The sequence below is a fragment of the Tursiops truncatus genome, chromosome 1, assembly GCF_011762595.2.
Source record: "Tursiops truncatus isolate mTurTru1 chromosome 1, mTurTru1.mat.Y, whole genome shotgun sequence".
Taxonomy (NCBI): domain Eukaryota; kingdom Metazoa; phylum Chordata; class Mammalia; order Artiodactyla; family Delphinidae; genus Tursiops; species Tursiops truncatus.
The window spans coordinates 68,511,604-68,527,926 of NC_047034.1; the positions used below are offsets into that span (position 1 = coordinate 68,511,604).

Genomic DNA, 16,323 nt, shown 5'->3' on the forward strand with positions numbered 1-16,323 from the left:
GAATGAGGTCATCTGAACCTCACTGCCTTTTTGTGAAGCCAGCAGTATGCTTGGCCAGTCACCCGCCCACCCCTAGAGCTATATCTCAGGATGAGGCCACCCCTACCTAAACCTAGGAAGTGAGAGATAGGCCTGGTCTTATATCCAGTCTGTGTCCAGTGTTTCTTTCACCCCGAGGGCCCTTTAGCCTAGGCTTATGATGGGTGGGCCTGTCTTCCCAGCAGCTGTCTTAACTTTTATCAAGGACAGTTGTTTGTTTCAAGGTGAGTAGTGGTTTTTAAACCGTATTGCCACATACCCCTGAGCCTATGTTTTCCTTTACTCCTGACCAGGTAAACTGTCTTGAGCCCCACCCTCACCTGCCTGTGCTGGCAACCAGTGGCCTAGACCATGATGTCAAGATCTGGGCACCCACAGCTGAAACTTCCACTGAACTTACAGGGTTAAAGGATGTAAGTAGCTGACTATAGATTTCTTCTTTCTGCTTATCCACATACTGTTAGGAGTTTTCATTGTCATAGGAAGGAATAACTTGCTGTACAGTTCTTTAAAGGCACTGCTCTAACACCCTCCCCCACATTCCTGTCATTGCCTCTCTAGGAACAGTCCCAGTCCGGGGGTCCAGGGTGCAGCTTTGAAGTGCATCTAGTTCATGGTAGAGGGGACATCTTTAGGAAGAATCATCCATCTTCTCAGTGGATGAACCTGGGGCATCCTTTCTTAGTCGAATCTAGCTATACTCCAGCTCAGTAGTTTCTAAGGGAAGATTTTACTGGGCTAGAACACCAGCCTTTTCTGATCAGGTCCAGGGTTCCTATTCATTACCCACTTCCCCAACCCTTTTTGGTTCCAGGTGATTAAGAAGAACAAGCGGGAACGGGATGAAGATAGCTTACACCACACCGACCTATTTGATAGCCACATGCTCTGGTTCCTCATGCATCACCTGAGACAAAGACGCCATCACCGGGTAAGCTGGAGTGGGAAGTGAGCTCCCAAGGGCAGTGACCCTCTCAAGAGGGTAAAATGTTCCAGGGCATACTTCTCGCTGCTTTAGGAGGAATCAAGTGGAGTTAGTTGGGTTTCCTATCCATTATTCCCCATCCCCATCAGAGCTTTGATGTAGCCTTGGAAGAGCCACTAGCAGAAATAGCTGGTGTCTGCTTAGTGTTCTCCATCACCACGCATGCACAGGGTTGTCTTCAAAAAGGCAAAGGCATGAGGGTGGGGAAGGAGTTGAGAAGAAATAAGTCATCTCAGGTGTCTTCTGTCTTTTCTCTTGTGACACAAGAGGCCTAGGGCAGGGGTTAGCAAACTGTGGCAGTTTGGGCAAGTGCCTGCTTTTTGTAAATAAAGTTTTATTAGACTACAGCCACACCCATTCATTTATGTGTTGTCTGGCTGCTTTCATGCTACAACAGCAGAGTTGAATAGTTGTGACAGAGATACGGCCCATGAGTCTAAAATATTTACTGTCTGGCCCTTTAAGAAAAATTCTGCCGACCCCTGGCCTAGAGCATGTAAATTATAGCTAAGACCTAACAGGCTTGTCCTTGTTCCAGGGAAATTACTAATAAGCCTTTCCCATCCTACAGCGCTGGCGAGAACCTGGGGTTGGGGCCACAGACGCAGACTCGGATGAGTCTCCCAGCTCCTCAGATACATCGGACGAGGAGGAGGGCCCTGACCGGGTGCAGTGCATGCCATCCTGAGGCCTCGTACCCAGGAGGGGCAGGCTGGGGCTGCCAACCCGATCCTGCCTGGGCAGCCCTTTCCTGTCCCAGGCTCTAACATTCAGCAGAAACGCACTTTGGACTTTTTTGCTTTAGATTTAAAAAAAAAAAAAGAAAAGAAAAGAAAAAAAAGAAAAAAAAAAGACATCCCAGGAGGACAAGCCAGAGGGGAGCAAACCTACAGAGCATCTAGAAGTGGGAATTGAGCCCTGGAATGGGGTTCCATGGAGAGGTGCATAGGACTTGGCAGAAATGGCCTCTCCCCAAAGCCTTTTTTTTTGGGAGGGGGGAGCCTATTTTGTTAACTGGTTTGGGGTAGGGAATGGGGTTTCCTTTTCTTTGATCTCCCTTGTTTCTTGGGTGGGGGGTGGGGGGATAACTGGCTGTTGAGTACCAAGGGGCCAGACTGGGGGTGGTAGAAATGCCACTCTCTCTTTGGTTTAGGTTTTTGACTTTATTTTCTTTATTTTTTAAAATTCTATGACAGTTGCATTGTTTTTTCTTCCCCCTGAGCAAGCAACCCCATCCCAGGATCCTGTTTTTCTGGGGAGTCCTTAGAGCCCCTAACCATCCCACACTCTTCACTTTCTTTTCCACCCCATTCATTCTCTGTACTTATCACAGTGTTTTGCACTTGATTATGTATCCTTCACTCTCTTCTCTTCATCCCATCACCCCCTCAGTAGGTCTGGTGAGGGAGGTTGGGGGGAGGTGGGAGGAGGGACAGAAGTGGAAGAATAGGAAGGTGGTTACCTCTTCTGTTACTTAAAAAAAAAAAAAGTTGTTTGGTGGCAGCAATCTCCCTGTCCCTATCACTGTTAGAGGCCTAATTTTATATCTATAAATATATTAAAAAGCAAGTCAAAATTGGATGTATCATGTTAAAATTATTGTTGAAGTTTAAATACCTATATATTCTCTATGACTGCAATAAAGGGACTTACAGGAGAGAGTGAGTGAGAGTAATGATGTGGAGGTATCACCTGGGGTCAGCCTACCCTCTGTGCACGGCTACTGGAGATTAGGGCTTAACCCTTATGTTTTAGGAGGCTCAAGAATGGAAGGATCCTGAATTCTGCCCTTTCCTGCTTTCCTGCCATGGTTTCAGGGTTGGGAAGCCCCTTTCATCTCTTTGCTCCAGATATCCTACCTCTGCTTAAGTCTTGTGGGGGTTCCCAGGATGGCTCTGCTAACCAGAGACTGGCTCATCTTCAAAACTTGACTGAACTGTGACTTCAGGAAGGGTTCTGCCACTGCACACCGTCTCTCCTAATACTGTGTGTGACAGAAGACACACTCACTCTTAGCTTTAGCTGCTTGATTCTTTAAACTATCCAACTCCACACCAACTCCCTTCCTAATGGAAGAGTATAGGGAAAGACCTCCTGGGTTTGACTTTATACCTTGTCCACCTTTTCCTATCTTGGGATTGAAGGACAAGTCATTAATCTAAGGATTGAGTAAGGTGGCTGGGGCTCAGACACCTATTGTATCACTGGTCACTAATTATCAAAGTCCCAGTTGCATTCTTGCCCTTAAATGCTTTTGTTGCTATTTCTTTGCCCCCAACCAGGAATTCTGCATCCTGGGACAGTCAGATTCTACTAGAACAGGCCAGGAAGGAAGGGAGGAGTGAAAGGGTGGAATTCCCAGATACTCCTTCCTCCTGCCCCTTTTCCTAGCAGCTCTCAGACCAGATGTTAGCTGCTGTACTTCCTCCCTGAGGTAGTGAATGTGTGGTGACTGTGAGTGGTCTGTGTTCTTATCGCTGGTGGGGTGATGGAGTGGGCTGAAACCATGCACTCTGGAATTTGTTGTGTATTTTCTCTCAGTAAAGCTTTTTTTTTTTCCCCCCCCGACTGCTGCTGTGTGTGTGATATGTGAGCCATTCATTCATGATGGGCTATTTTTGTTCCTTTCAGTATAGGTGCCTGGCCCTGGTCTTATTACAATTTTAGGAAGTCCAGTCTGGGATATCCATGTTTCCAGTGGTTGGGCTCCAGTGGGAGACTGTGGAAGTGGAATAGGCCCCACAGTTCAGTGATACTTAGAAAATGAGAGAGGGCAGAGATCCTACTAGGGGTATTTTCCTGGCCTCTTCCAGGCTGCAGTTAAGGATTTGGGGGTAAATTTTGCTCTCCCTCCCCAGTCATCCAAAGGCTTAAAAACCCCGGTCATTCACACAAATTTAGAATCAGTTAGGTACAGTACAATCACCTTTATTCCAGGGTTAGAACAAGGCCGTGCACACTGCAGACAGAGGAGCACAGGATAGGGGCAATCTCACAGCAGTATAGGGGGCAGGAGGGCAGGTTAGTCGTTTTAGATTATTTTGCCTTACAGAGAAATTGCTAGACTCCGCTGAAAATGACCCTGTCTCCCTTCTCCCATCTCATCCTCTTCTCTCTTCAAAGGAAGGCTCTTTATAATATATTCCCTCCCTCCACCTCCTTTCTCTCTCAGACTTGTTCTCACATAACATATCCTGGCTTGGAAGGATAATTCCTGCTCTTTATCCCCCTCCCAATTCTACAAGTATCTCTCTCTCCTTGTGGGAGAAGCCAGACAGGACTGGGGAAACTTGGGAAGGTCCTTTAAGGCAAAACTGTGGAGTACTCGAGGTGTATGTGTTAAGGCAGGTGTCCGCAGCAGTGGCCAGAGGGGACAGGCAGGTTGGGCTGGGCTAGGCTAGGATTAGAGGGTGCTCTCCAACCAGTCTGGCTTCTTCCCTCTTCCAGTAGCCAGCTCTCCCCTCCACTAAAGTTTTGCTCCCACATCCTAGAAGCTCCTAGCTTAAACTTTCTCTAAATAGCCTCTTGAGATTGCATGTGAATTGAAAGTTTAAAAAAGTTTTTTTTGTTTTGACTATGTAGCAATTTGACTCTGCCACTCCCTTCACTGTGGCATTCCCCTTCCACCCCCGTCCTGGCCTAGACAATAAGTTAATGCCAGACACCACAAAAAAGGGCAGACATGGCAGTGCGGGTTTAATATACATATATGTAGAATATATATGTACACACAGTTAGCACGGTCAGGGTGGGGATGGCTATCTTGGGACAGGCAGGAGGCTGGGGTCACTGTACTCTAGTGATTTGGCTAGGAGGGGTTCATAAGCCCAAGGTGCCAGGATATTGAGGGAGAGGGGTTACCGAGTCCCCTCCTGGACTGAATTGGGGATCAGTGCAACGGAAAACACTGTAGTTAGCTTCTTCCCTTCTTTCTGGCTTGGGGGAGAGGGGGTTCTAGATCATGGAGAGAGGGAAGGTTGCCTGCAATAACCACGTAGGGACTCTGTAAGTGGGAGCAGGATTGGAGTTAAAACCTAAGGATCTCGATTCCCCAACCTCCCTAGGTTCAGGGGACTCCTGTGCAACAGTCTGAGTAGGAATAAAGGAGTGGAACAGGGAACTCCTCTCTGCCTTCATCCCCACTCAGGCTCAGTGATGGGGTGTGTTCCCAGCACAGTCTCTCCAGAGCAGAGGTGGGTGGGGGGTATCTAATGCTGGGTTCTCCATGGGGTTTGAACTTTGGGGCCAGGGAAGGATCCAGTGATCCTCTCTCTTTAGGTCCCTGGCTCATACCCACCGTAGGCCCATGAGAGGGGAGCAAAAAGGGACCTGCTGGTGCCCAGGCCCTCCAACCTGAGGAACTACTGGAAACTGGACTCCTGAGCCAGTCCAGCTTTGGGGTACAAACACAAACTCTGGCTTTTCTTTGCCCCTTCCAGGTGGGGGTTGGGTAGCCTCTTCTTCTTCCCTCTCACTGCTTTTCATTCGATTCACCCACCTCTCCCATGCCTCACTTCTACCTCGCCGCCTCATTGTAGGAAAATACAGGCCCTTTTCTGCTCCCACACTTTAGAGAGGTGGGGGAAGAGTGGAGGAAAGGGAAGTAGGAGGAATGTGCCCATTTCTATTTGCATAGAAATAGCCCCCAACTCCCCCTAGAGTGGGGAAACTGAGCTCCCCCACCCCCAGCCCCTGACCCCCATCCCCTCACAAGGAGGAGGAACTAGATGAGCTAGACATATAGACAGACAGCCAGAGCGTGCGCACACGCACACACACGCGCACAGTAGGGGGGTTAGGACCAGGTTAGTAAGTGGGTAGATGGGGGGGGATGCCCTTGCCCCCTCCCCTGGAGGATGGGGGAAGAGAATGGTCTGATGAAGGTCCAACCTTCCTCCTCTTCCTCCCCCTTGCTCAGGCTTTCTTCGGTGGAGGAGCCAATTTGATGATCTCTTCCTCAGAGGGCTGCCGGATAATGTCTGGGGGCACAAAAGGGATGTGTCCAGGGACAGAAGTCACGGGAGGCAGGAGGCAGGCTAACTGATCATAAGCCTCTGTTCTCCCAGAATTCAAGTATTCCACAGATAATCCATGGGAGGGGCAGAGGTACATATTAAAGGCATGGCCTCTTACCTTTGTACTTCTTGGCACTGGGGATACGGGTTAGCTTGGTGTCCAGCTCATCTTCCTCAGAGATCTTCAGAACACGGGTTCTGTAGTCAACCACCATAGTGAGTAGGTCAGGACGGCGGGAGATCTCAAAGATGTGCTCGATATAAGAGAGGTTGTCTGGAGGAAGGCAGGAGACTGAGGATCAGAGCTGCTGTAGAGGTCAGCTTCCCCTACACTGCTGGATTAGGCTTCAGGAACCAAGCCTGAGTTGCTCACATTGGTTACTGGAGGAGGCAACACTGGAAGAAGAGGGGCAGCTAAGCCAGGAAAAGAAAGCTAAAGCACCAGAAGACAGTAGAGCACTCTTCTCAGGAAGGGCAGATCATTGATGAGTGAAGTTTCTAGATTACAGATTTAGAATGAGGGATTTAGGTTAAATACCAGGTTCCACACTGAGTGGAGGGGAGAAGAGAAAAATTAACCGGGCTTCCAAATACCCAACATCCACCCTGTCCCTCTTCCACTTTTCCTCCAAGCAAGCATCAGAATTTCCCAGCAGCACATGTAGGACCAGAAGGGTGGGATCTGTAGACAACCCAGGAGAGATTCTGGGCCTGGTGAGAAGGGTAATTCTGAATGAGAAGGCACAGATATGACCAGAGGGATGATGTCCATGGGTCGGCCAGTTCTAGGAGATTGCAGATGCCTTCTTGCCTGGCTCCTCCCCTCTACTGCAGTAGTCCCCTAAGTCAGCGGTCCCCAACCTTTTTAGCACCAGGGACCGGTTCCGTGGAAGACAATTTTTCCATGGACAGGGTGGGCGGGGGTGGGATGGTTCAAGCTGTAATTCGAGCAATGGGGAGCGAGCGGTAGATGAAGCTTCGCTCACTCGCGCCCACTCCTCACCTCTTGCTGTGCGGCCCGGGTCCTAACAGGACCGCTAGGGACCCCTGTCCTAAGTGTAGCATGTCCTCCTTCAGCCTCCCTCCCTTCATTCCATGCTACAGATTAGTATCTCTGAAGCACCCTCAGGGCACTCACCTCACCTATCAAATACCCTGTCACTCAAGGCCCTCCACAACACAGTCTTAACTTACCTTTCCAGCCACTTCTAAACATGCTATGTTCCTCTGCCTAGCATGTCCTCCTTTGGATCCTGCCTTTGAAATCCCACTTGCCCTTCAGGGCCATCTTAAATACCAGTTCCTCCCCAAAGCCCTTTCCAGAGCAATGGTCTCTAAAAGTGAATAAGAAAATGTTAGAACTTGTGGTTTTAAGTTTTATCACCTTTAAGTCCTATTTTAATGTTTTATTATATATATGATAATAGCACAGTAGGATCTGAGTAACATTTTTTGCTGAATAATATTTTTACTGAAGAATGTAATGCACCATGAAGAATGTAAAGACCACTGCCCTAGAGCCCCTCTACTCTCTTAGAGCACCCCTCTTATCCTGCCTTGTCAAAAAGGAGTGCACTTTGTATAGGAGCTCTGAGCTCATTTCTATTTGCTGAATGAACTGAGCCTGAACGGCTGATGGTAGGATGCCTGTGTCCCCCTCCCCCACCTTTGTCCAGCTTGTTGTGGCTCTCCAGGAAGCTAAACCAGGCACTGCCAGTAGTGATCTCCTCGCTCTTCTCACTGGGGATGTCCTCCTTGCAGGCTGACTTGAGCTGTTCCAGATCTTCAAGGGTGATGTTGTTGGTCAGGTCCTGGAGGAGGGTCCCGTACTCGGCCATGACTGGGGTTGGGGGGAACAAAGGGAGAGGAGGCTGAGCTTGAGGTTCACGGTTTGGTTCACTCACTGGCACTACCCACCTCTCCTCTACCCTACCAGGCAAGTGCCTGGAACACAGAGGTTGGGGAGGCTAGGACTGGAGGAAGAAAAGGAAGACCTAAGGGAGGTAGGAGTAGACAGGAAGAAACTGGGAAGCTAGGGGCCAGGCTGGAGTCTAGAGTGAAAAGTCACACTTCCTTCTCCCCACCATCTTTTTTCTTCCTTTTCCCCCCTCTAACAGTAACCCTGGCAACAGCTCCCCGACTGAGGAGGCGGTTACCATAGCAACCTGCTCCCGACTTTCTCACCCGCTGTCTCCAAGTCCCCCCCCAGAATCGCCCCACCCACCTGCAACCCCTCCCCCTGTCAAACAAAACAAAACACACCAAAACGACCAGGGAGAGGCTTGCTGTGGCAGTGAGAAGCTAAAAGGAAGGGGCTGGGGGAGGTTGATTGGAGCTCATGTTCTAGCTTCCATTCTTTCCCAGAAGCAAAGGGGGTCCCTCACTTCAACTCCCCACCACCCCACTAATGACTCATTTTGGATAGATGCCTAGTTGCCTGGCCCCTCCATGCTCAGCCCTGTATTCAGTCATTGGGTCTCGGGATGGGGGTGGGGAGGGTGAAGCAATGGGCTACCCCCACCTTTGCGGAGCCCATTTTCTCCCTTGATTGCTGCTGGGCCTCTACACAGCCCTTTCTCCTAGCCTTTGTGCTATGCCTACAGCCCCCGCACCCAAGAATACCAAGCGGCTGGCTCTGGCCCCCTGCCCAGTTCCCAGGCTGGCTGGGTGGCAGGGAGAAGGGGTTCAGACGCAGCTTTGGGAAAGTCTGGCAGGAAGGGGGCTGCCACTTCTGCTTGCATCAACATCCCGCTGGCACTACCTTCAGCGTGACCTCCCACAGGGGGCTGGGGAAGGCTGGATCTCATCTAGGCCTTCACCCCATCCCTCTTCTATGAAGATTTTTAGGTGAAAAAGGAGAGGACATTCAAGGCCCTCCTTCCACTAAGATAGGGACTGTGGCTAAGACAGGAAGAAAGAAGGTCAGACCTTAGAATGAACTTTCTGGATTTGATAAAATGTGAAACTCCAGTGGTGAGTTTTAAAAAGGGGCTTTTTTCCCCCACAATGACTATATATTTCTTTTATAATTAAAAAGTAAAGCATTTTAAAAAGTAAATTATGGCATAAACACTCTGTGGCTAGACTAAGGGGTGGGGCAAGGAGCTAGATGACCTTGTACTTGACTGAGACTGCCCACAAATCACCCCAACAATGGGCCGGGAATATAGCAGAAAGGGACTCGTTGACACACCCCATATTCCTTATTTCCACCTACATGCAGGGAAACTGAGGGAGAGAAGCATGCACCCAGGAGGCCCCATTCCCAGCCCCCTACTTGGACCGGAACAAACAAGCCTCCCTTGGTGGCAGGCACTGTGACACAAACACACAAGAAGCCAGGCAGCAGGGCCAGCAGGAGCCCCACGAGAAACAGGCACTTATACACATGCTCACTTGCACACCCAGGTGCAACCAGACAGAGGGCCCAGCGGTGGCCCTGCCAGGCTGGGCCAGAAACAATGCTCTCTGACTGTCAGCACCAGGAACCGTCTCGCCTTGAAATCTAGGTCACAGCAGCAGGCTCTGGAGCTCAGCCCCCACCCCCCTCCACTGATAATCCAAGGACAGAAAAGGGGATGTAGACAAGGGGAGTGATGGGGACAGGGTTCAGAGATGGGGATAATAATGGAGGTGGGGTGTGAAGAGAGCTGAAGAAAAAAGGGCAGCATGGGAAGGAGGCAAGATGCGCTCAAGAAGGCTGCCCCAGTCGAGGAGACCCTGCGACCAAGCCCTTAGCTGGAAAATGGGACAGACTTTAGGACCATAGTGCCCTGCTTTCACATAGAAGAAGAGTTTGTAAATACAGAGATCCTGTGGGAGGAGGGGGGGGGGAGAGAGAGAGAGAGAGAGAGAGAGTGAGAGAGAGAGAGAGAGAGAGAGAGAGAGAATATCTCCTGGGAGGAGTTAAGATTTAGGACTCTGAATTGAAAACACAGACTTACAGGGGAGGTGGGCGGGAAGGGATTAATGTGTATTAGACACCCACCCACAAAGGCTGGGGGCGGTGAGTAGGAGCTTTCTGTGAGAGTGAAACAGATACAAGGAGGCCCCTGAGAGAAATGGGGGTGGGAATGTGTGTGTGCCAGAACCCTCTGTATGGATGCTGATCCTGGGTGTGGGCACAGGTACAGGGAGGAGGCAGTGCTGGTATCTGTGGGTGTGTTTGGATGTTCTGGTAATGGATGTGTACGTGCCAGCACTGGATGTGTGGCTTTGAGTGTATGTGGTCTGTGTGTATGTGTCTGACCAGCTAAGAGTATGTGTAAGAAGGCAGATAATCACAGGCTCACATCCAGAGAAAAGAGGAAGGGTAAGGGGAGCCTAGAGAATGGAGGAAGAGAACTGGTGTTGGGAGAGGGAAAGAGACTGAGCCTGCAAATGAGGAATCCTTGGGGCGGGGGAGGGGCACAGGGAGCTCACAGAGTCCACGAAGAGAAGGCTGCAGCCTCAGCTCAGTGGTTACCATGGCAACCTCAGTTCTGGGTGCCCACCCCCCATTCAGTTGTCAGGACAATGACACCACTGGATAGGAGGGATGTGGGGAGTGGGGAGTAAGAACAGAGAGAAGGGATAGGAGAAGGGCCCGGTAAGGGTGCAGGGAAAGGCAGCCTAGTGTCCTGCCTCCCTGGAGAGATCCCATTTGCCCAGGCCTGGGTGTGGCAGCAGGGGCAAGGGCAGGGGAGTTTGGGGGAAATTTCCTTACTTGGTTCTCAAGCTTTCCTGGTCAACCATTGTCCAGTTGTAGTCTGGCCATGGTAGGTGGGGCTTGGCAGAAGCTTGGCTCCTTCACCCTCCATGTTGCTTTTCTTACCCAAGATTTAGAATTCCATAGGGCCTATAGAGAAGTCTCCTGCCCTCATAGCTCTGAAGAGTCCTCCTGACCTCTGGAACAGTGCAGAGGCTGCCCAGGGAACACCAGGCAGCCTGGGCGGAGGCCACTCTTGGGACAGGATACTTGGGCAGGAACCGGGAACCGGGGCTGAGGCTGCCAGGAAGTCAGTCCCCTTCCCTCCCAGATCATTCTGTGCTCTGCTCACCGCTTCCTCACACCTTCCTTCCTTCCTTCCTCACTCTCTTTCTGAGCTGGCCCCAGGTGGGGCTCTGACAAAAGTCAAACCAACTGAGGATGCTGAGGAAGAGGGGCAGGAGGTAAGGATTATATTCTGACCTTCTAGGGGAGTAGTTGGGAGCATGACAGGTGGGTGCTCCATGGGCACCGGGGGAGGAAGGGGCGGGCCCTGGGAACACTTTGAGAGCCTAGCAAAATGGGATGACCACCTGTGGAGGAGGTGGTAGCACCAAAAGAATTTCTGTGCATTTGGACATTAATTTATGATTATCCTCTCCCTAGCATTTGGTTCCAAATCCTCAGTAAATTTAAGAAGCCTGAGGATTAGGAGGTGCTATTGCTCCCTCCCTCACATCGGCTGCAGCTGCCTAAGGCTGAGGGGAACTGCAAGGACCTGGAGATCCTGCAGTGGGCAGGAGGCGGCCTGTAGGCACTCAAGTCTGTCAGTCTTGTTGCCTGGGGTTTGGGGTGGGAGGGTGGTGATCACAGCAAAGCAGAGGGCTGGGAAGGGAGAGAGCAGGGTTCCTACTTTAAATTTTATCTGGGCCCCAAATTCAAGCAGTCCTATAGTTTGTCCCTAATTATTTCTTTACTGTCATACTCAACTGACTTCTTCCCATAGCTTCTATTCAGCTTTTTGGGGGGAGGGTGGGGGGAGGATGCCTTTATTTCTGTAAAGTAGGAAGAAGAGGGTTCTAAGGCTCCAGAGTCAGCCTGGGAATGAGGGGGTGGGATAGGACACCTGGACCTCAAAACGTTCAGTCCAAGAAGCAAAATGGGTTACCCCTGGCTACAAAGACAGGGTTAAGCTTTTGCCCTTAGTCAAGAGAAGAAGGATTGGACCCAGGATGAGAGCATCAGAAGATACCTGGCATTGGATCAGGCCGGGCAGAGGAGAGGGAATGGGGCCTCTACTGCTCTCTACTCATCTGATTCTCTCTCTTCCTCCTTCTGTTTCTCCCCCATCTCTCTATCTCTTCCTCATCTATTACCTCTCTCTCTAGTCTTTCAGTCTCTCTTTTCCTCCTTTCCTTTCAATGGGCTTTCATCCCATCCCACCTGGTGGTAGCCAAGAATACTTAGGGCTCCTGGGTTCTGTGACTTGGTGTCCCTATTTCAGGACTCAGAGCTACTATACTAGCTATACTAGGAAGGAGTGAGTGTCCCTGCTATAAAGAGATAGAGTAAGTTTAGCGGGGAGGGGCCTGGATTGGTTGGCTGTGTACAGGTTGGTGATGTCCACCATTGCACTGTGGTGGAGGCTCTGTGTGAAAGAGTGAGGGGATGGCATAGCAGGGTGCGACTCTGGTCCTCTTCTTCATGCATGACAACACACGCACACATGATGGGCACAGGTGTCAGGGAAGTGAGGAAGTAGGCAACCAGGGCAGCTGGCAGCCTAGGGCATCTCTGGCAATTTCCCCAATGGAGTGTTTAACCACAAAGGGAAGAGCAATTAAAGCTAATCGCTCTGACAGCCTGGAGGCCAGACACATAGGGAAACAAAACACACATATTCAGCATGTTTCCCCTAACTCCCAGTGGTCTCACCACCATCCTGCTTTCATCCTCCCTAATTTCTGAGCCTCTGTCGTCCATTCCCCAGCACTCTGCCCACTCATTTGACCATCTCTGACTCTCACTTCCTTCCCCTCCCCATTCCCTGACTGTATCTCTGTCCCTCTGTGTCCCTCTCTTGATGTCTGTCTGCCTCTCACACACATTCCCCTCATTCTCTCTCTCTGACTTGGGCCTCCATCCTTGGCTGACTCATACTCATTCTTTCTTTTTCTCTCTCTCCCTTTCTTCCATCCCCCCTCCATCCCTTGGCCACTCAGATGCCCAGAAGCCAGCCACTCCTAGCACCCTAAGCTCCAACTGGACCCAGCAAGAGAGGCCACCAGCAGCCCCTACCCTCACTACTCACCCGGATTCAAAGCACCAGGCTCACTCGCCCTCAAGATCCTGTCTCCCGGTCCTGGATTGAGACCAGGATTTTCTACCATGTTTTCTCACGGTTTTAAAGAGGGGCGATCTGAAGCCCAGGGCTGGGAGAAGAGGTCCAGAAAATTAGGGTGGACTTGGGGACGGTGGCCCCCACTCAGCTGTCCTGTTAGACTGATATTCTGCCAGGAGACTTGCACATGGGAGACAGTGGGAGTGAGGTGGGAGCTTGGATGCGTAGCGCAGGGCCCTTTGTGATTTGCTGTGTGCAGTCGATGTGTGTAAGAGTCACATGGGTGTGTGTCACCGTGTGTGCTGGCGTGTCTCTTGTAGGTGTGTGTGTCCCTGTCAGTTTTGATACAGATTATATGAAATTAATTAGGGGCTTTACGTTAGCTACTTCTCTCCTGTACACCCCCCAGCTCCCGACTCCTTCCCTCCGGACAAGCCTTCGACAATCCCACCTCTACCCCAGGTGCAGAGGACTGGGTGAGGGCACGTGGTGCCAGCTGCCGGGTTTGAGCCCTCGGAGCAGGGGCGGCTGCCGGCGGAACTGAGGCAGGGCTGGGCCGGGAGACCGCCAGCCGAGGCGAGTCCGAAGCCAGAGAACGGGAGGGAGGGGCGGGAGCTGGCCCGGCCGAGCCGGCTGGGCGGGAAGCAGGCTCCATCCTAATCCCCAGGCCCCGGTCCGACTCCCAAACTGCTGGTCAGAGTGGAACGGGCGGCCGGAGCCACGCCGCTTCCAGCACACACCGCGCTCGGAGCGCACCGACAGAGACGGAGCCCGTGGGGCCTGACACGGAGCGGACCCCTCCGGGGCCCCCACGCTCCGCATCTGTCCCCAGGCGTCCCGGATCGACGCCCCTCCAAGCCCAGATCCTCAAATCTGCCCCTCCCCGCGACACTTCCCCTCTCGGCCCTCTCACCGCCTCCGGGGCTGAGCGCTCGGGGAGCGGGCACTCCGGCGTCCCCGGTTCCTGAGCAGCGTCCGGAACCTCCTCCTCGGCTCCCGCCGCCGCCGCCGCCGCCGCTTCTGCTGCCGCCGCCGCCTCTTCCGCCCGCGGAGCCGGAGCCCGAGCCCAGCGCCGCCTCACCCCACCCGGCTGGCCCGTGATGTCAGAGCCGGGGAGGGGCGGGGGGCGGGGAGCGGCGGGAGAGGGGGTGGGGAGGCAGCAGGGGGCTGGGGTTCTGGAAGACTCCTGGGACGGGGGCAGAAGTGCGGGAGGGCTGGAGTAGCGACGCCGCCTCCTCCCCTAAACAGCGAGCCCCAATTCTCAGATTTAATTCTTCCCAAAGGGACACACTCCTTCCCTTACGACCTTTTCGGTGACCACAGTGGCTGGGACCCTGGGAGGCAAAGAGTAAGTTAGGGTTTAAGGGTTTGGAAGTCCTTTGGCCTCTGGATCCTCTTAGATGCTTGACTCAGTATTTGTAAAAACCTTTTCCCCTTATGGGTCAGGGGAGCCGTAGTAAAAGACAGCTCAGATTTATCCACCTTGGAAGGTGGGGGAGGAGGAAGGAGTAGGGGCAAGAAGCAAAATGGGGGCCCCCTTCGCCCGCTCTGGAGCCACAGATCTTCCTTCTCCAGGATGATGCCAGCTGGCCTCTTGTGTTCCTCTCACCTTTCCCAAATATACCACCCTCCCGCCTTCCCCCCACCATGATGTAATTGTATTTCTGGGGAGAAAAAGAGCAGCAGTGAGCTCAGCATGCAAATATAGACAACTTGCAGAGCCACGCTCGGCTCTGTCTCCTAGCTCTGCCCCTCTGCCCAGGCCCAGCATGGCAGCTCTCACTTCCCTTCTACCCCAGGGACTTTCCTCCCCCAGATCCTTAGCCATACTGAAAGAGGGAAGGAAGAAGATGATCTGTTATCATCTCCAGCCTAGGAGGTCTCTCCTCAACTCCGGCAGAGCCTGGCCCGGGGACAAGGTCTGAGCCCCATCAGCTCCAGGAGCGCCCCGGCTTCACTTCAGTTCCAGCCTGGCAGAGACCCCTCAGGAAGCCTCAGGTGAGCCCATCCTTTCTTGAGTCTACACTGCCCCTAGAAGAGGCTCAGGCTGCTGCTGCTTTGGATTTCACAGCCCTTCTCTTTGCTTTCGCCATCCTCTTCCCCCAGTGTGCCATGTCACTGCCCCTTTGATAGCAACACACCCTCATAATTTGCCTTTGCATATATCTCATTTGTTCTGAGTTGTAGGGCCAAAACTCATTTTGTTGACCCATCTTTGAGACTCAGGGAAGCTGAATGACTTAGCTACAGTCAGTGAAAGGTCCAGGTCTTTCAGGTACAGGGGATTTGGGCTTCATGCTGACTCTGCTCCTTTCTTAGGTAGGTTATGCCTCTGAGCCTCATTAAGGGCAAGACGGGGACACTGATGCCTATCTCACAGTGTTCTTCTGAGTTTTAGAAATTGTAAGTCTCTAGTGACTGGCACAGATGGGTGGTTAAAACATGGGAGCTATTATTTAGTCCGGGGCCTTCCACTGACCTATGCTAGAGAGTTAAGTTCCATAATATTTTTGTATTGGCCCAGTGCCCGTACTATGTATTAAACATTTATTAAATGGGTGCAAGTTGGATGAATACGTGGTTTCTACTCTATACTCCCGCCACCAATTCCAGGAAGACTTTCTGGATTTGTCTGTGGAGGGTGAAAACTCCTCTCACCTCAGGTCTCATTCTTCCATACTCAGAGATCCTCTAAGTTGTCCAGCAACACTTTTATACCCAGTCCATGAAAGCTGTAACATCTGTTAGTTATGGGCTTGTTCAGTTGTTTGGTTCCTCCCCCCCTACTCCTTACTCCTTTACACTTACCCCAGCCTGGGCCTGTGCTGGAGAGAATGTGGGTCCTTCCTGCCAAGATCGCCAGCAGGCTCAGGTCTGGGGGATGCCCTTTGAACAAAGCTCAGCGTCTCCTCTGCACTCCCATAACCACCACTCTGATCCGTGTTCTCCTACCTCCATCAGATTATTATAACTGTCTGATAAGAGTTGGACTCCCTGCCTCTGGTATCTCCATCGGCTTCCTTCCCTCTATCTATCCTGCTCATCACTGCCAGATTAAATGTTGCCCTTCCTCCCCAGCTCACAGGACTAAATCCAAACACCTCTGCGACCTAGCCCCGGATGCCCACCCAACCTCGTGGCCACCACTTGAACCTCTCTTCTTGTCTCCTTGGTCTCCTCTGTGCCCCAACATGGCACACGCATTCTGGCAGTGCTTTTGATGTTTTCACTACTTGAAATGTCTCCTCCCCAACTC

General features: G+C 51.8%; 2 protein-coding genes and 1 long non-coding RNA gene across 10 annotated transcripts in view; 2 read left to right on the forward strand and 1 right to left on the reverse strand.

The window, feature by feature from the left end:
- Positions 1-3,592, forward strand: part of DCAF8 (DDB1 and CUL4 associated factor 8) — a 44,764-nt gene extending 41,172 nt beyond the window's left edge. For all 7 annotated transcript variants that reach the window (XM_004312656.4, XM_004312654.4, XM_004312660.4 and 4 more), the window contains 3 exons: positions 333-452; positions 854-970; positions 1,596-3,592. In XM_004312656.4, coding sequence (XP_004312704.1) covers positions 333-452; positions 854-970; positions 1,596-1,712 — 354 coding nt within the window. In that variant the 3' untranslated portion in view covers positions 1,713-3,592. The remainder of the gene's footprint in view (positions 1-332; positions 453-853; positions 971-1,595) is intronic.
- Positions 3,593-3,936: 344 nt separating this feature from the next.
- On the reverse strand, positions 3,937-14,118 carry PEA15 (proliferation and apoptosis adaptor protein 15). 2 transcript variants are annotated; one of them, XM_033856448.2, is made up of 4 exons: positions 13,981-14,118; positions 7,706-7,879; positions 6,158-6,313; positions 3,937-6,003 (listed from the first exon to the last, which is right to left on the reverse strand). In XM_033856448.2, the coding sequence occupies exons 2-4, from the start codon at positions 7,875-7,877 to the stop codon at positions 5,939-5,941; spliced, it is 393 nt and encodes a 130-aa protein (XP_033712339.1). In that variant the 5' UTR covers positions 7,878-7,879; positions 13,981-14,118; the 3' UTR covers positions 3,937-5,938. The 2 variants fall into 2 exon arrangements, with proteins under 2 accessions (XP_033712339.1, XP_073661723.1); XM_073805622.1 differs by lacking the exon at positions 13,981-14,118 and adding an exon at positions 10,745-10,885.
- Positions 11,045-16,323, forward strand: part of LOC141278836 (uncharacterized) — a 62,359-nt gene continuing 57,080 nt past the window's right edge. Inside the window, exons 1-2 of the long non-coding RNA XR_012332227.1 lie at positions 11,045-11,190; positions 12,949-15,065. This is a non-coding gene — a long non-coding RNA (uncharacterized lncRNA). The remainder of the gene's footprint in view (positions 11,191-12,948; positions 15,066-16,323) is intronic.